At 47.9% G+C, this 19331-nt stretch overlaps 1 protein-coding gene across 2 annotated transcripts in view; it reads right to left on the reverse strand.

The window, feature by feature from the left end:
• The window catches only part of MTHFS (methenyltetrahydrofolate synthetase), a 47499-nt gene extending 28681 nt beyond the window's left edge, over nucleotides 1–18818 (reverse strand). The window contains exons 1-2 of one of the 2 annotated variants that reach the window (XM_028093814.2): nucleotides 18590–18818; nucleotides 13318–13579 (exon numbers count right to left, since the gene is read on the reverse strand). In XM_028093814.2, the coding sequence (XP_027949615.2) occupies nucleotides 13318–13579; nucleotides 18590–18706 (379 nt within the window). In that variant the 5' untranslated portion in view covers nucleotides 18707–18818. Of the gene's footprint in view, nucleotides 1–13317; nucleotides 13580–18309; nucleotides 18441–18589 lie in introns of those variants that run through there. The other variant, XM_028093813.2, reaches the window with a different exon arrangement.
• Nucleotides 18819–19331: the final 513 nt, after the last annotated feature.

Consider the following 19331-nt stretch of genomic DNA (forward strand, 5'->3'; position numbering starts at 1 on the left):
CGCTGCCCTCGCTGGGTCACTGGTTTACTATAAAAGGCTGTAACTCAGGAACTGCCCTATGGAAGAGGTGCAGAGGGCCAGGGGTGGGGAAGGGGCGGAGCTTTACTCTCCCCAAATCTCCTTATGTCCACCAACCCAGAAGCTCTCCGAACCCCATCCTCTCGGGTTTTTATGGCAGCCTCAAGACAGAGGTGCGACTGATTAAATCACTGGCAACTGGCCTCCCCAAACTGCAAGTTCTGACCCTCCAGCAACATGACTGGTCCCCCCAGTAACTAGCCCCCACCCTTCGGTGCCTTCCAAACATCATCTCATTGACATAAACTCGGGTGGAGTTGAAAGACGTTTTAATGAATATCGAGACACCTTTATCACTCTTTTATGTTTTTTTAAAGAATGTATTTCTTTATTTGTCAGAGAGAGAGAGAGAGAGAGAGAGCACAAGCAGGGGTAGCGGCAGAGGGAGAAGCAGCCCGCCCCCTGCCCGACAAGCAAGGACCCCGATACAGGTCTCGATCCCAGGACCCTGGGACCATGACCTGAGCCAAAGGCAGACACTTAACCAACTGAGCAACCCAGGCACCCCACCTTTATCACTTTTTTTTATAATTTTTTATTGTTATGTTAATCACCATACATTACATCATTAGTTTTTGATGTACTGTTCCATGATTCATTGTTTGTGCATAACACCCAGTACTCCACGCAGAATGTGCCCTCTTTAATACCCATCACCAGGCTAACCCATCCCCCTACCCCCCTCCCCTCTAGAACCCTGTTTGTTTTTCAGAGTCCATCGTCTCTCATGGTTCATCTCCCCTTCCGACTTACTCCCCTTTATTCTTCCCCTCCTATCTTCTTCTTTTTTTTCCTTAACATATATTGCATTATTTGTTTCAGAAATGCAGATCCATGATTCATCAGTCTTGTACAATTCATAGTGCTCACCATAGCACATACCCTCCCCAATGTCTATCACCCAGCCACCCCATCCCTCCCACCCCCCACCACTCCAGCAACCCTCAGTTTGTTTCCTGAGATTAAGAATTCCTCATATCAGTGAGGTCATATGATACATGTCTTTCTCTGATTGACTTATTTCACTCAGCATAACACCCTCCAGTTCCATCCATGTCGTTGCAAATGGCAAGATCTCATTCCTTTTGATGGCTGCATAATATTCCATTGTGTATATATACCACTGCTTCTTTATCCATTCATCTGTCGATGGACGTCTTGGCTTTTTCCACAGTTTGGCTATTGTGGACACTGCTGCTATAAACATTGGGGTGCACGTACCCCTTCGGATCCCTACATTTGTATCTTTGGGGTAAATACCCAGTAGTGCAATTGCTGGATCATATGGTAGCTCTATTTTCAACTGTTTGAGGAACCTCCATACTGTTTTCCAGAGTGGTTGCACCAGCTTGCATTCCCACCAACAGTGTAGGAGGGTTCCCCTTTCTCCGCATCCCCACCAACATCTGTCGTTTCCTGACTTGTTAATTTTAGCCATTCTGACTGGTGTGAGGTGGTATCTCATTGAGGTTTTGATTTGGATTTCCCTGTTGCCGAGCGATGTGGAGCACTTTTTCATGTGTCTGTTGGCCATTTGGATGTCTTCTTTGGAAAAATGTCTGTTCATGTCTTCTGCCCATTTCTTGATTGGATTATTTGTTCTTTGGGTGTTGAGTTTGATAAGTTCTTTATAGATTTTGGATACTAGCCCTTTATCTGATAAGTCATTTGCAAATATTTTCTCCCATTCTGTCGGCTGTCTTTTGGTTTTGTGGACTGTTTCTTTTGCTGTGCAAAAGCTTTTTATCTTGATGAAATCCCAATAGCTCATTTTTGCCCTTGCTTCCCTTGCCTTTGACGATGTGTCTAGGAAGAAGTTGCTGTGGCGGAGGTCGAAGAAGTTGCTGACTGTGTTCTCCTTTAGGATTTGGATGGACTCCTGCCTCACGTTTAGGTCTTACAACCATTTGGAGTCTATTTTTGTGTGTGGTGTAAGGAAATGGTCCAGTTTTCCCAACACCATTTGTTGAAGAGACTGTCTTTTTGCCATTGGACATTCTTTCCTGCTTTGTCAAAGATGAGTTGACCATAGAGTTGAGGGTCCATTTCTGGGCTCTCGATTCTGTTCCATTCATCTATGTGTCTGTTTTTGTGCCAGTACCATACTGTCTTGATGATGACAGCTTTGTAATAGAGCTGGAATTCCGGAATAGTGATGCCGCCAGCTTTGCTTTTCATTTTCAATATTCCTCTGGCTATTCGGGGTCTCTTCTGCTTCCCTACAAATTTTAGGGTTATTTGTTCCATTTCTTTGAAAAAGGTGGATGGTATTTTGATGGGGATTGCAATGAATGTGTAGATTGCTCTAGGTAACACTGACATCTTCACAATGTTTGTTCTTCCAATCCATGAGCATGGAACATTTTTCCATTTATTTGTGTATTCTTTGATTTCTTTCATGAGTATTTTATAGTTTTCTGAGTACAGATCCTTTGCCTCTTTGGTTAAATTTATTCCTAGGTATCTTATGGTTTTGGGTGCAATTGTAAATGGGCTCAACTCCTTAATTGTCTCTCTTCGGTCTTGTTGTTGGTGTATAGGAATGCCACTGATTTCTGTGCATTGATTTTATAGCCTGCTACTTTACTGAATTCCTGTATGAGTTCTAGCAGTTTTGGGGTGGAGTCTTTTGGGTTTTCCACATACAGTATCATATCATCTGCAAAGAGTGAGAGTTTGACTTCCTCTTTGCCGATTTGGATGCCTTTGATTTCTTTTTGTTGTCTGATTGCTGTGGCTAGGACTTCTAATACTATGTTGAATAGCAGTGATGAGAGTGGACATCCCTGCCGCATTCCTGACCTTAGTGGGAAAGCTCTCAGCTTTTCCCCATTGAGAATGATATTGGCTGTAGGTTTTTCATAGATGGCTTTTATGATATTGAGGTATGTACCCTCTATCCCTATACTCTGAAGAGTTTTGATCAAGAAAGGATGCTGTACTTTGTCAAATGCTTTTTCTGCATCTATGGAGAGGATCATATGATTCTTGTTCTTTCTTTTGTTAATGTATTGTATCACATTGATTGATTTGCGGATGTTGAACCAGCCTTGCAGCCCAGGGATAAATCCCACTTGGTCGTGGTGAATAATCCTTTTAATGTACTGTTGGATCCTATTGGCTAGTATTTTGGTGAGAATTTTTGCATCCATGTTCATCAAGGATATTGGTCTGTAATTCTCCTTTTTGATAGGGTCTTTGGTTTTGGGATCAAGGTAATGGTGGCCTCATAAAATGAGTTTGGAAGTTTTCCTTCCATTTCTATTTTTTGGAACAGTTTCAGGAGAATAGGGATTAATTCTTCTTAAAATGTCTGATAGAATTCCCCCGGGAAGCCATCTGGCCCTGGGCTTTTGTTTGTTGGGAGATTTTTTGATGACTGCTTCAATTTCCTTAGTGGTTATAGGTCTATTCAGGTTTTCTATTTCTTCCTGGTTCAATTTTGGTAGTTGATACATCTCTAGGAATGCACCCATTTCTTCCAGGTTATCTAATTTGCTGGCATAGAGTTGCTCATAATATGTTCTTATAATTGTTTGTATTTCTTTGGTGTTGGTTGTGATCTCTCCTCTTTCATTCATGATTTTGTTGATTTGGGTCATTTCTCTTTTCTCTTTGATAAGTCTGGCCAGGAGTTTCTCAATCTTGTTAATTCTTTCAAAGAACCAGCTCCTAGTTTCGTTGATCTGTTCTACTGTTCTTTTGGTTTCTAGTTCATTGATTTCTGCTCTGATCTTTATGATTTCTCTTCTCCTGCTGGGTTTAGGCTTTATTTGCTGTTCTTTCTCTAGCTCCTTTAGGTGTAGGGTTAGGTTGTGTATTTGAGACCTTTCTTGTTTCTTGAGAAAGGCTTGTATTGCTATATACTTTCCTCTCAGGACTGCCTTTGCTGTATCCCAAAGATTTTGAACAGTTGTGTTTTCATTTTCATTGGTTTCCATGAATTTTTTTAATTCTTCTTTAATTTCCTGGTTGACCCATTCATTCTTTAGTAGGATGCTCTTTAGCCTCCATGTATTTGAGTTCTTTCCGACTTTCCTCTTATGATTGAGTTCTAGTTTCAAAGCACTGTAGTCTGAAAATAAGCAGGGAATGATCCCAATCTTTTGGTACTGGTTGAGACCTGATTTGTGACCTAGGATGTGATCAATTCTGGAGAATGTTCCATGGGCACTAGAGAAGAATGTGTATTCCGTTGCTTTGGGATGGAATGTTCTGAATATGTCTGTGAAGTCCATTTGGTCCAGTGTGTCATTTAAAGTCTTTATTTCCTTGTTGATCTTTGCTTAGATGATCTGTCCATTTCAGTGAGGGGGGTGTTAAAGTCCCCCACTATTATTGTATTGTTGTCAATGTCTTTCTTTGCTTTTGTTATTAATTGCCTTATATAATTGGCTGCTCCCATGTTCGGGGCATAGATATTTACAATTGTTAGATCTTCTTGTTGGATAGGCCCTTTAAGTAGGATATAGTGTCCTTCCTCATCTCTTATTACAGTCTTTGTTTTAAAATCTAATTTGTCTGATATAAGGATTGCCACCCCAGCTTTCTTTTGGTGTCCATTAGCATGGTAAATGGTTTTCCACCCCCTCACTTTCAATCTGGGGGTGTCTTTGGGTCTAAAATGAGTCTCTTGCAGAGAGCATATCGATGGGTCTTGTTTTTTAATCCAATCTGATAGCCTGTGTCTTTTGATTGGGGCATTGAGCCCATTTACATTCAGGGTAACTATTGAAAGGTATGAATTTAGTGCCATTGTATTGCCTGTAAGGTGACTGTGACTGTATATTGTCTGTGTTCCTTTCTGATTTATGCTGCTTTTAGGCTCTCTCTTTGCTTAGAGGACCCCTTTCAATATTTCTTGTAGGGCTGGTTTTGTGTTTGCAAATTCCTTTAGTTTTTGTTTGTCCTGGAAGCTTTTTATCTCTCCTTCTATTTTCGATGACAGCCTAGCTGGATATAGTATTCTTGGCTGCATATTTTTCTCGTTTAGTGCTCTGAAGATATCATGCCAGTCCTTTCTGGCCTGCCAGGTCTCTGTGGATAGGTCTGTTGCCAATCTAATGTTTCTACCACTGTAAGTTACATATCTCTTCTCCCGAGCTGCTTTCAGGATTTTTCTGTCTCTGAGACTCGTAAGTTTTACTATTGGATGTCAGGGTGTTGACCTATTTTTATTGATTTTGATGGGGGTTCTCTGTGCCTCCTGGATTTTGATGCCTGTTTCCTTCCCCACATTAGGGAAGTTCTCTGCTATAATTTGCTCCAATATACCTTCTGCCCCTCTCTCTCTTTCTTCTTCTTCTGGGATCCCAATTATTCTAATGTTGTTTCGTCTTATCGTTATCGCTTATCTCTCGAATTCTGCCCTTGTGATCCTGTAGTTGTTTATCTCTCTTTTTCTCAGCCTCTTTATTTTCCATCATTTGGTCTTCTATATCACTGATTCTCTCTTCTGCCCCATTTATCCTAGCAGTTAGTGCCCCCATTTTTGATTGCACCTCATTAATAGCCTTTTTGATTTCGACTTGGTTAGATTTTAGTTCTTTTATTTCTCCAGAAAGGGTTTCTCTAATCACTTCCACGCTTTGTTCAAGCCCAGCTAGTATCTTTAAAGTCATGATTCTGAACTCTAGGTCTGACATCGTACAAATGTCCGTATTGAGTATGTCCCTGGCAGATGGTACTACCTCTTGTTCTTTTTGCTGAGGTGATTTTTTTCATCTTGTCATTTTGTCCAGAGGAGAACAGATGAATGAGAGAACAAAATGCTAACAGGTTAACAATGTCTATAGCAAATATACTCTATACAAATCAGAAAAGACCTGAAACCAGGGGAAAAGAAAGGGAAAGAAAGAAGAGGAAAAAAAAGGAAAAAGAAAAAGATAAAAACAAACAAAAACAGAACAAAACAAAAAAAAAAACAGAATATGATCAGATATGATCAGGCTAGTGCATAGATCAGTGCCACACACTAGCTTTTGGGCATATTTTGGTCTGGTAGAAGAAAGTGCCTGCTAAAATTTTAAAGGAAGAATGATTTATATATGTACAAAATAAGGGTTGATACAATGAAGGGATGGAAGATGACTGTAAAGATGAAAATTATAAGATTTTATAAAAGGAATTGATAAGATAAGAAGTTGTGTTTATAAAGAAAGAAGATTTAAAAAGAAAAAGAAAAAAGAAAAAAAGAAAAAAAAGGGAGAGAATGTGATCAGGCAGGAGAATGGAACAAAGCCATACACTAGTGATTTAGGGTATATTTTGATCTGTTAGAAGAAATTGTATCTCAAAATTTTAAAGAGAGAACAACTTATATATACATGCCAAAAATAAGGGTAACTACTATGAAGGGATAAAAATACGACTCTAAAAATGAAAAATAAAAAAAATTTAAAAAAGGGATTGATAAGATGTTGGTTGAAAAAGGGAAAAAGAAAAACTCAAAAAAAAACAGTTAAAAAAATTAACTTTGAAAAACTAATGAATTATGGTAAAAAAGCCATAAATTCTATGTGCAGTATTCCCCTAGCGCTGGAGTTCTCCCGTTCTCCTTGATCGGTAAACTTGGTCTTGGCTTGCTGGCTGTTCGTGCTGATCTTCTGGGGGAGGGGCCTGTTGCCGTGGTTCCCAAATGTCTTTGCCGGAGGCGGAATTGCCCCGCCCTTGTCGGTCCGGGCTAAGCAAGCTGCTCGGGTTTGCTCTCGGGAGCTTTTGTTCCCTGCAAGCTCTGGTACAGCTTTGGAGGACCAGAGCAGAAATGGTGGCCTCCCAATCTCCACCCGGAGGAGCTGAGAACTCGGGGCCCCGCTCCTCAGTGCGCCCCCAGAGAAAAGCAGTCACTCCCGTGTCCCCGGTCTCCGGCCGCACTCCGTGCTCACCCGGCCTGTGACCGAGCGTTGCTATCTCTGGCACCCGACCCCGTGTGGAGTCTCCAAACCCAGCAGATCCCTGCGGTGCGCTCCCGCGCCGCTCCTCCCGGGGGAGGAAGGGGAGTCTCCCCGGCTCTGCCGCTTGTTGGGTCCCTGCTGGAGGAGCAGTGGCCCGACTGGGCCGCGGATCACAGTTTATGGCAACCCCGAGCTGAGAGCCCGCGCCTCGGCTCCGTCTCTGCAGCCGGCTTCCCCGCTCCGATCCCTGGGAGCTCTGCCGCCCTCAGGCACCCCCGGTCTTTCTGTGACCCCGAGGGTCCTGAGACCACACTGTCCCGCGAGGGTTCCACCCCCCGCTTAGCCACTGGAGCGACGTCCCTCAGCGGAGCCCACTTCTAAAAGGTCCGATTTTGTGCTCCGCGGCTCTAGCACTTGCCAGAAGTGGCCGACGGAGGCCCCTCCCCCGCCGTCTATCCTCCCAAATATCGCCTCGGATTCACTTCTCCGCACGTCCTACCTTCCAGTAAGTGCTCGCTTCTCTGTTCAGAGAGTTGTTGCTACTCTCTTCTTCGGTCTCTTGTTGAGTTCGTAGGTGTTCAGAATGGTCTGATCCCTATTCAGCTGAATTCATGAGAGCAGACGAAATCCAGGTCTCCTACTCCTCCGCCATCTTGCTCCGCCCCCCCACCTTTATCACTCTTATCGCTAAGGAAATTACAAGGGTTTTAGGAGCTCTGTGCCAGAAACCAGCACCAAAGACCAAATATATATATATATATATATATATATATATATATATTTCATATTATAAATCACAATTTCATGAAGTCTATCAGCAGTAAAAGAAATGTACCCCCAAGGAGAAATAAAACAGGGGGTATATGTGAGAAGCCAGGTGAGTGGGAATTAGAAAAGGAAGGAGTGAGGTTTTGGGGGCAGTCAAGAAAGGTCTGGAAAAGGCAGCTGAGCTCAGGAATAGCAACTGGCATTACCAAGCCCTGACTCCGTGAGGGAGCGCACTAGGCCCTTCACACACATCCTAGTCCATCCTCTCAACACAGGGAGTGGGTACCGAGCTCAGCCGCAATTTTCACATGGAAAAAACGTGTACTCTGAGACGGTAAGGTACTTGCCCGAATTTTAGAGTCTAGATTCGAACTCAGGTCAGTCTGACTCAGAAGGCAATGCTCTCAGGCACTGGACTAAATAAAAGATGCTGCCTGGAAGGGACACATGAGACACCCCAGCCTGGGGAAACGGTGGGGGCAGAGTCCACGGTGACACACACGGGACAGCTCCACGGCAGCGCGGCCAGCACGGCGACACTGAGCGCCCGCACGGAGCAGCGACCATGTTCTGAGCACGCTGCAGACACGGCCTCCCGCGAGCTTCCCAACGGCTGGGAGGCGGTGCATGACACCGAACGCAGGGGAGAAGTCTGAGGCCCGAACGCTCTAAGTCCCACAGGAGAAAGGGGCAAAGTGAGGTTTATGTGATTCCCATCTATGTTCTGGATTGCTGGGAAACCGCTGTCCAGCAGACCCCTCTGGCTGAAGCAGGAGTCAAGGCGGAAGGACGGGGAAGGCCCAGAGGGTGACCTCAGTGTTTCAGGGTTATCCAGTGTCCCTTCTTCCGGCAAGAATGAGCTAGCAGGAACCAGGGTCTGCTCAGGTATACAGATCTATCCAGAGCCCAGGGAAAGGCTTCAACAAGGGAGGTGACCTGCCCCAAAAGGTACTTTAGGAAAGTCAGTATATCCGGGAAACCAATCTAAAGTTTATTCCAATGGAACTGATCTGAAGAATCAAAACTGTAGACAAAAGATTCCCCCTAAAGCTGGAATTCGAGACAGGTGATAAAAACATGGCAAAGAAAAATCTGGTGATGTTTGAAAACCAGACAGGAATGGGGGAAACACCAAGAGAATGGTAAGGATGAACTCAGACATCCTTGGGGACAGTGGGACATCTAAGTGGCAGCTAAGCGCTGAACGGGACAGCACAGAGCCCTGCGACAGGCTCGCACAAACCTGTCCCGGCGAGGACCACAGGCTTGTCAGCTCTGCGGCGATGGGGACTGGCCCACCCTGCTCCCTGCTCTGCCCCCATCACAGCTCACACAGACCTGGCGTGCGATACTTTGTGAATGAAGTATTATGATCCGATCTAAATTTATTCAGCTTATCCTCAAGGATACCATGACTCTGTCAAATACCTTGATGAAATTCACACCCACTCTCTTTATTATATTCTTTCCGAGGCCACGCAATCCTATTAGAGAAAGAAATGAGGTCAATTTAATGGGAATTACTTTCAGTGAACCAAGCCTCCCCCTCCCAAGAGCACTGATCACGAACACCGAGGAAGAAGTCGCACGTGTTACACTCAAAGACTCTGTCCTTGACAACGTCCCATTCAATTACTTTAAAGTGTTTTGGTTGACGACGAGAAAGTCTCCATTACGATCATTCACTTGAGTCACGTTTCAGGGGCCCACACATAGGTAGGAATTCCCAAAGAGCCTCCGGAAAGAGGAGAAATAAAACGGCAGCACAGACAAAGTGACGGCAAACAACTTGCTATGTTCTACAGAATTCCGGGGGGGGGGGGGGGGGGCGCCTGAGGGCACATTCGGTTGAGCGGCCGACTCTTGGTTTCGGCTTAGAGTCATGGGATCCAGCCCCACATCCGGGCTCCGTGTGCAGTGGGGAGTCTGCTTGAGGATTCGCTCTCCCTCTCCTTCTGCCCCTCCCCCCCAAAACAAATAAATAAATCTAAAAAAAAAAAAAGGAATTTCAGAAATGATTGACAGTACAGGTGAGTCTGACCTTGGGACTGTCCAGTGTCCAACCCCCTTGCTCCGACCTAGTGCCTGTTTTTCCCGTGGCGAGTCACCTGCCTGACTCCCAGCTCAGTGGCTGGAGCAGCGCTGCAGGGGTGGACACAGGACCCACTGGGCAGTGGGCACATCCTCCTCCCTGCTCCCAGTAAATGGCCCAGGAGCTGGTCTTGTCCATGTCCCTGGCCATAGTGACTGATTTGGGGGATGGCCACTTGACCCAATTTGGGTCAGTGAGAATAAGAGCTGGATTTTACTCGCAGACTTGCTTCTTTCTGCCAGGAATGCGAACGGCAAGGCTGCTGCGGAATGTGGAGCTGCCATGGGCCACCACGGGCCACCACGGGCCACCACACGGGCCACCCTGGGGCACCTGGAACTGAAGCCAACCCAGATGAAGGTGGAGTCAAAGTTGATCCTGAGAACTCTGATCTAGCCGTATCGAAAACTAGCCCTTCTGTGGATTTTTCAGTCTGTGAGCCAGTAAGATCCCATTTTCGATTAAGCCATGTTGAATCAGATCATGTGCTTTCCGTGGAAAGACTCCTGGTTCATCTAATTGCCCAGGCAGCCCTCACTCCGAGGACAAGTTCAGGAAAGAGGCAGCCCCTCTCTTCCACTTAGCAATCTCTTGCTTCGCTGTATACACAGTGCAAGCAAACCCCATGTGAAATTTTTAAGAACTTAAATTGTAACTGCAGACACCAAAGCTCACTCTTTTCTAAGCCGTGGTAACATGGGCAAACTAGAAAGGTAAACAGGCTGCATAAGCCACGCCAGGAGGGACGATCTGAGGTCTAACCAGCTCATCCCAGACAACGTGAAGCTCGATTTGCACCTCAGCCCCAAGGCTGTTGATGCCGTGGGAACCCATGGTGCCCATAACAGACATGCCTGCTCAAACATTTCTACCAACGGCAGCCTGTTGAAGAGCCTCACCCCCAGACTGCAGTGGCAAGAAACCAGATATGACCCCCTCCTCCCTTTGCAACCCAGATCACAAGTGTCTGCCAAGAACACACAGGGGGAAAGCAACTGGCCCCACAACTATAGCGTGGATAAATGCGCTGGAGGAAGGAAATGAAGTTTCTTGAGTGGACTTCTTTCTATTCAGGGCCAAGCCCTGAACATCTATATTCTTAATATTCTCTACCTTTTCATTTGGTGCCTGTATCTGACATGCCCTGCAGGCTGGGATAGTTTTCTATTTACATATGTTTGCTGTCTCCCCAGTTAAGAGTGTGACTCCCTGAAGTCAAGGACCTCATCTTTCCAGACCTAACAGTGCCTAACACAATGAAGATGCTCAGGAAACGTTTCTTGGAAATTATCAAAATATTACACCCTTGGCTAGCAATGAGTTGATAGTAAAATGAGTAATTCTGTCTTCCTTGCTCAAAATTAAGAAGTTACTATTTGGAATGCCCAAGTGGTTCAGTCGGTGAAGCATCTGCCTTTGGCTTGGGTCATGATCCCGGGGTCCTAGGATCAAACCCTGTATCAGGCTCTTCGCTCAGTGGGGAGTCTGTAGATTCTCTCTCCCTCTGCCGCTCCCCACCCCGACTGATGTGCACTCTCTCTCTCACTCAAAAAAAAAAAAAAAAAACATAGTTAACTATTTATCAAACAGCTCTAAAAACCACACATAAATGATTTAGCTCACTGACTTGGACTGAGTTTATCGTAAGCGGGAAATGCAACTAGATTAAGAGGAAAGATCATGTCTCCTCCTTACCCTTCCCACTGCTGTACTTAAATAGAGATAGAACAAAGGCATAAAGGTTCAGGATGTACACTTTGGCTCAACCTAAGGAATACACTCCAGAATGGGCCAAGCTGTTACAGAGACTGTACCCCGGGAAGAACTGGCGATGGGGATTTCAGCAGGGACATCACGAAGTGGTGTGAGCACCAAAGGGGCAGCTAACACAGAGTCAGACAGAGCTGGACAGTTCTGGGTCCCACCCGTAAGCCTGCAAGTCCGCAGAAGTAGCTGCATTCATACTGAGCAATGTCCCAGCCTCATCATACAAGCCTGGGCTACTCCCCGAGATACACCGCACCCCCTTATTGTCTCACTGTCTTCAAATATCTGCAACCTCTCCCCTTGAAGACACGCCACCATCCCATAATGTTGGCATTCCTCCGGTCTACCGATGCAGGACAGGAAGGAGGTAGATCTGAGTATACCTTTGGTGCCTCACTTCTAGCAGAGTGCAGGACTGGATAATAGAGGGGGAGTTAAGGTCGCCAACGTCGCCAGATGACCCCCCCACCACGATAAGCCCTGCTCTATCCTCTCCCGCCCCATCATGCTGATTATGTGGGTTACAGTGTTAGGTTGGAAGGAAGCAGAAATAGAAAAATGACTTCACAAAGCTGCTTTAGGGTTCCCTGCAACCGTTCAAGTCTTAGTCAAACATACACCTTTAAGAAGGTCTGAGTCATCATTTGACAAACTAGTAGCCCTGTCTTGTTTTGCTTTCAGCTCTTTGACTACTTATTAACGATTAAATCTCCCAAGCGGCTGTTGGCTGTTGGCCAGGGAAGAGCGTGTGCAAAGGCCCAGCAGTAAAGAAAGCCAGCAGGGCTGGGAGACAGAGCTACTCAAGAGTGGCTGGAACCTGGGTTACACAGTGGGGGACCGGAGAGAGGTGAAAACGGACAGACACACAGTGCCAAGTTGGGAAGAGCCTCGTAAGGAGTGTCTGGTTCCCCCCCCAGGGCAGCAGGAGGTCGCTGAGACACCTGAAATAGAGCAGAGACATGGTCAGATGTGTGTCTCGGGAATCTCGTCGCACGGACTGTGTGCGCAGCGGACCGACAGGGCGGACAGGTGCGAGAGGTGGCAAGGAGCAGCAGCGAGGAGGCCGTGGGGGCAACGCTGGCGGCGCGGACTGCAGACAGGGCTGCAGGGCCGCAGAGGAGAGCAACGGACATGCGCAAGAAACGTTCGGCAGTAACATGCTAAGGACTTGGCCGTGGACCACACGAGGGGTGAGAGAGAGAGAGAGAAGGAGGGAAGTCAAGGATGATCCTGAGATTCCTGGCACGGCCAGCCGCGTGGTGGATGGCACCACGCGCTAAGAGGGACATGCGGCCAGAAGGGCTGAGGGAGACGGGATTCAGCCTGGAGCAGGCTGATGCCCACGTGACATCCAAGAGGAGATGTCCAGGAGGCAGGCGCCTGATCGGAAGCGGAGACAGAAAAGCTTATTAGCATTAATAATAATGTGCTCATTAATATATGGAGCATAAGGGGGACCATGGGAAATGATGAAATTCTCCAGGGAAAACGTCTAATCCGACCCATGGGTAAGGGCAAGAGTCTGTACAAAGGCGGCCACACCTGAATTACCTTACTGTCACAGCTTACCGGGGGCATCTCGCCCTAAGCCGGGTAATGAGGGTGTCTTGGAACAGAAGCGCCACACCGTTCGTCCCTATAAGAAAAGCGGCCCCCACGACCCGAATGTCACCATCTGCCAGCACCCTGGCATGTCAGTTTCAGTACGTTAGCGCTCACCTGTCGACAAAGCTTCCTCCCGAACCTCGTCCTCTTCGGGCTGATGAATGTTCCAGGATGTTTTGGGAAGCGAGGAGACTTCCTCGGGCGATGCCAGCTTCACCATATCCATGTGATTGCTCTGGAACTGGTACCTTGGGATGAAGCAGGTTTTGCCTCGTCGGAAAATGTCCTTGATGATCTCCTCTGTCTCGACTTCGTCTTGCATGCTCAGGAAGATGGAAATCCTTTTGGACTCTTGATACCGACTGTGGGCCATCACCTAAATGGGAAACGGCAGTCACATTGATCCCCCAAGGTTACACTTGCCAACACCAGTAGCCCCCCCTTCACGGTGTCCATGCTTTCTCCCTTCTTTCTCCACCTTCTCCAGCTCCTTGAACTATCCAAACACAAGTCACCAACGGAGAGCAGAGTGGCAGAGGGGACCGGACAGGGCTGCATCCTGAAGCCCAGGCCTTGGTTCTGAACCCAGCAACCACCTCTCTGACCCCTTGTCATCTAGCAGGAGCGAGAACTCGTTAGAAAGTCGCTGTGTGCGCGCAGAATCCCAGGCCTGCCCTCCAGCCCACACGTGCCAGCCGCCTTTGGTCACCCCGCACACTGCCCTGAGCATCTCTGCCTTGCTTTAACTCTGAACCTCGGCTCCCACGAGCTTCTTCACTCCCTGGATTGTCAGGCTCATCTCCCCCTAAATCCCACCCATTTAAGCCAACTCGGGCTCGCTTCTGGTGATTTCGGCAGAACACTTACAACACTTAAGAGTGCACTTAACACTGACTTATGTATCCTCGGGCTGATTACTAACTGTTTCACAAGTCCTAACTGCAGTATTCTAACCAGGTTGTAAGTTCCTGGACGCAGGGGACATGCCTGTCCTTCTTCAGCTCTGTGCACCTCTGTCCCCACCTCTTACAACTCTTCTGTCCAAACAGATGTTAAAGTGTTTGCAGAGATGGGAGGTGGGGATCCTGGAGAGGCACAGCCCTTCTAGAAACAAATGCCCGGTTGCGAGAACGTGGCCCCGGGATGAGAGAACGCCATCATGCTCAGTTTGTTCATTCATCAGGCAGGAGAGGGGCTAAGCTTTGCCGGCTACAGAGCAGTTAACCTCAGAACTGCCCCAGGCTCACAATTTAGCTCTTAGCTCCCCTTCCTTTTCTTTTCTTCTGAGCTAAGAAGACACAGCTACCGTAACACTGGCTTATAAATAGGACTGGCAGAAAGAGACAGGTACAGAAAGTCAAGTGACTCCTAATAGAAAGGAGCGCACAGAAATTCAGTAGACGGAACACGCCAGACGGGGGCCAAGGAAGGAAGTGAGCTCCATCTCCTTGGGAAGTTACAGCACTGTTACGAGGCCTGAAATAAGGCGAAACGAAAAGAAATGCGACACCCAGACCCAGCGCAGACCTGAGGCTTCTGGTACCCAAGTACTTTCTGAGAAAGTTAAGTGTCTGTCGTGTTTGTTCTCTTTAAAGAGGACATGAAACATCAAGAGCTCAATACGCAGCAATAGACATCAGTTAAAATTCAGCACGAGGCTGTGCATACGCATTTATCTTTCTTGCTTCCTGAAATCTCATTTATACGACAGTAAAGAAGCATGAAAAGAGAAAACCATTATAGCACTGAGAACAGGAGAACAGACATGTGACTACTTTCTGTGAGACGGAGAGGAGATGGGACAGTATTTCCAGACAAACAGCAGCTGACGTAATACTCCGAGGACATGGCTGTGGGGCAGGCAGAACACATCCCTCCCTCCCCGAGCGACTGCAAAAGGCAGAGATCCCCAGGAGCTGTCACACCTTCATTCATAAATACAATAAATAAATACAATAAAGGTTCTGCAAGCATTCTAGAAAGCCAAAACACAAAAGAGAAGGACTATGGGGGGGGGGGGGGGCGGCAGTGATCCAGTGGGAAACTGAGCTAATTCAGAGAATGGGAAATTTTTAAATTCTAATTAGTTTTCTCAGACAAATTCAAGATAGTTGCATCTATAAAATAACAACAGGTTGCTATGGAAAGAAAGCAATCAGAAAATCAAGAAATGATACTTGAAGATTAAAATTAAGAATACCAAAATTTAAAAGTTCAGGAGAAAGCCTTCAAGTAGGAGAAAAAGACAAAGAAATGGGGAAAGTAAAAAAAAAAAAAAAAAAATCTTAAGAGACACAAAGTCAGTATAGGATTATCACTATTTGGTTCACAGGAATTGCAGAGAGGCACAAAGGCAAAGAAGTAATCAAAGATGTAACAGATAAAGAGACCAGTCTTCAGACTGGATGGAGGTCATGGGTGCTGAGCAGAACAAGGAAAAATATTTTTGAATTTGAAATTCAAACTATCAGCCAAATATGAGGGTAAAGACATTTTCTAATGTATAAAGTCTTAAAAAGTTTACCCCATAGATATTTCTAAAAAGAAAAAAATTACTTGAGAATACACTCTAGTAAGATGGAAAAAAAGAAACCCAACCAGGAAGATACTGGGTTCGAGTAGCAGCCCTAACTCAGAAGCAGGGTGGGAGGAAGCCCAGGCTGTGCACTGGGCTTGAGCAGAGGGAGCAGGGGGCTGGAGTGCTCTCGGGAAGAAAATGGATTTATTTAAACAAACAAAATGAAAAAGAATCTACTGATAAGATAAACGCATATTCTTGTTTTGCCAAAAAGGAAAAATAAAGGCAATCAGAAGCTCCTTGAAAAACACAGAGCTGAATTAGAAATGTAGATTCCAAATAGGAACAGACTAAAACACGTCATGATTTTGAGCAGTTTTAGAGCATAACGAGAGTTCTCAGTAATGACACTTGAAACATTCTCCGCCTAGACACATACATCTAGCGGCACAGGAAACATACATCCTTATCTTATAATCATACAACTTGGTTTTACAGTGAATACTACCTATATAACCAATATATTGTAAATACTATTTACTTAAATTCCAAATTTGGAAATCAGTCACAGAAAATGCTCAGTAGACTCATTCTAATTATAAAACAGAATACAAATATTATAAAACTTGGCAATTTAAGTACGTTGATACAGGGGTCAGAAATTGGCAGATGCAACAGAAGACAGAGTACAGGGCACTAATTTCCTTATTTAGCTGGGGAGTCAAGATATGGCATAAAGTTGAATTTCTTCACCGTACATCACTTTTCCGATAAATTTCTAAATTATAAAAAAAAATACTGTGTCATTAAGAATAAATGTGCCTTTTAAAAAACGTTATTGAGAGAAAGGCATCACTTAGCACCTTTATTGAACGTGCACTATGGCAAAACACTGCTCTAATCACAGCACGTGGATGTTTCTGACCATGATCCATTGGCTGACCATGAAATCAATAGCAGGTTACAATCAGCATTTTTAAATAAAACAGAATATAGTAAAGTTCACTGTATGTAGTAAGAATTGCGAAACACTGGGCTGTGAAACATTTCTTGTATGTGTGTATTTGTAGGGGGTAAAATGTATGGAGTATGGAGGGTCATGGGTCTGCTTTTCAACTTTTCTCTCTCCTCTGTTGCCAGCTCTGAGTTGTCACCCTATTTTGTCACTGGTTCTGCATCTGCGCAGCTACTGTTCCCACCTGGTATTTATGAACTCCTATCTTCTACAGACAGACAAACTGAACTCATCTTTATTTTCCCCACACCATTCCAAAATCTGCTCCAGCTCCTACGTGCCTCCTGTCTAGTGACCTTAAACCCCCAGCTCTGAATTTTGAAATCACAGAAGACTCCTCTGCTTTCCACTACTGTCTGAGCTCTATCCAACCAGTTCCCAGGTTTGGCTGATTCTCAACTGCACAGACTTCCATTTTCCAAAATGCTGCCAATATGCTTTTCCTAAAGGATAGATCAAAAACATGTGTAGGGATGCCTGACCCGCTCAGTGAAGCACGCCAACTCTTGATCTTGGGGTTGTGAATTCAAGCCCCACCTTGGGTGTAGAGATTACTTAAAAATAAAATCGGCAAAAAAAAAAAAAAAAAAAAAATGTGAAGCACCAAACTCATCCCCCTTACCCACCTGTTTAAACCCTCACAATAGGCCTACAAGGATGACATTATCCCTTTAATGGATGAGGAATCAGACACTCGGAAAGATTAGGAGACTCGGCCATGGCCATACACGGCTAAAATGCAGTGGAGCCAGATTAGATGCAGATCCGTGTAGCTCCAAAGGCCGTGTTCACTAGTGTGCTTCTATCTCTTGCCAGAATATTCTTGCACGTGCCACATCACCTTCCCTTCACCTGACAAAATCCATCTTCAACTACAAGGTGCACCTTGAACATCTTCCTATGGCGCTTTCTACAGCTTTGGTGTTCATCACATATCTGACAGCACTGCGATTCTCTATTCAGTGCAGACTCTCCTTTAGAGCAACGACCAATCTTTTTCGTCCCTGCCACCCGCACATAGCCAGAGTGGACCACGGTGAGTGCTCCCTATGCGTGAGATGACGCGCTAAGATCTAAGCACCCGCCAGCGAGGCCAGTCCTCTGCACGACCCGTGCACCCGGCAATGCCTCTCACTGCAGCTCCAATAACTCGGTGCGAACGTGCACAGCAACCCTGCACACCTGCGTGGAAGGAGAGGGAGAGGTGGGCTTGCTTGGCCGCTGTAACCCATAGGGACCTTGCACTTGGGAAATGGGTGGACGACAGAGCAGGGAAGGGTGAGGGAGGGATTCTGGCTGCACCGCTCACTGCAGGGACCTCACGGAACTGCGCGCCGCTCTGCGGAAAGGGCTCGGACGCCCGTCGGAACCGGCGACCCGCCCCCGCCTCCCGTGGGCGTCCCACACTCCCCGGCCCCGCGCGAGGGGACAGGTGCACGGGCGCGCGCTTCTCTGCTCGCGTCCCCGAGGCGACTGGATTCTCGCTGCGCGTCCACGTTCCCGGGGTCTCACGGGGCCCCTCAGTGCCCGCCGCTCAGCCCGCCAGAGCTTCCTGCCCCCACCCTGCTCTCACCTCGGCCAGCTGTCATCCATCCACCTCCACCCTCGCCCTCCTTAGCCCGGGACCCCTTCGCCGCACGCTCCCCCGACAGAAGGACGTGCGCGCCCCCGGAGGCCGCCCGCGGAGAAGCGTGCCCGGAGGCCTCCTCCCGGCTCCTGCTGAGACGTGCGCGCGCCCGGGAGCGACGTGCGCACGCCGGGGGCTGCGCCTGCGCAGGCCGCCAAACCAGAGCCGCCTGGCCGTTACGCGAGCGTGGCGGTCCGGTGCCGTGGCGGGCCTCGCGGTCTCGCACCTTCTGGGCCAAGAGGTGGGACTGGCGCAGCCGCTCCTCGGCGCTCATCGCGCGCAGACGCTGCTTGAGCTCGGCCCGCAGGCTCCGCTTGGCGCTGCTCACGGCCACCGCCGCCATCTCTCGGACTCCCCTGTGTTCGTCCCCGCTTCCGGGTCTCGGGCGCCCCGCCCCCAGCACACCTCCCGCCTGGGACCGGGTTCCTCGCGGCCAGGGGGAGGCTCCGGGCTCCGGGCGGCCCCTGGGGAGGGGGAGAGTCTGGGCTCGGGGCGGTCCCGAGAGAGAGGCGGGGAGGGTCCGAGATAGGCGGGTTCCTGGGGGGAGGGTCCGGGCCCAGTGAGGCCCCGGGGGAGGGCCCGAGGTGGAGAGGGGCGGAGGGGAGGGCCCGGGCTCTGGGCGGCCCCGGGGGATGGGGGAGGGCCCGAGGTAGGTGGGTTCCCGGGGGGAGGGTCCGGGGGAGGGGCGGGCCCGAGGGAGGGGGAGGGTCCGGGGTAGGCGGGTTCCTGGGGGGAGGGCCCGAGGTGGGGAGGGGCGGAGGGGAGGGCCCGAGGTAGGTGGGTTCCCGGGGGGAGGGTCCGGGGGAGGGGCGGCCCCGAGGGAGGGGGAGGGTCCGGGGTAGGCGGGTTCCCGCGGGGAGGGCCCGGGGGAGGGGCGGCCCCGGGGGATGGGGGGCGCCCGAGGTAGGTGGGTTCCCGGGGGGAGGGTCCGGGGGAGGGGCGGCCCGGGGGAGGGTCAAAGGTCGTTG

This window comes from Eumetopias jubatus, unplaced genomic scaffold (genome assembly GCF_037043125.1).
Source record: "Eumetopias jubatus isolate StellerSeaLion01/CBP00866 unplaced genomic scaffold, mEumJub1_p1.0 scaffold_7, whole genome shotgun sequence".
Lineage (NCBI taxonomy): Eukaryota > Metazoa > Chordata > Mammalia > Carnivora > Otariidae > Eumetopias > Eumetopias jubatus.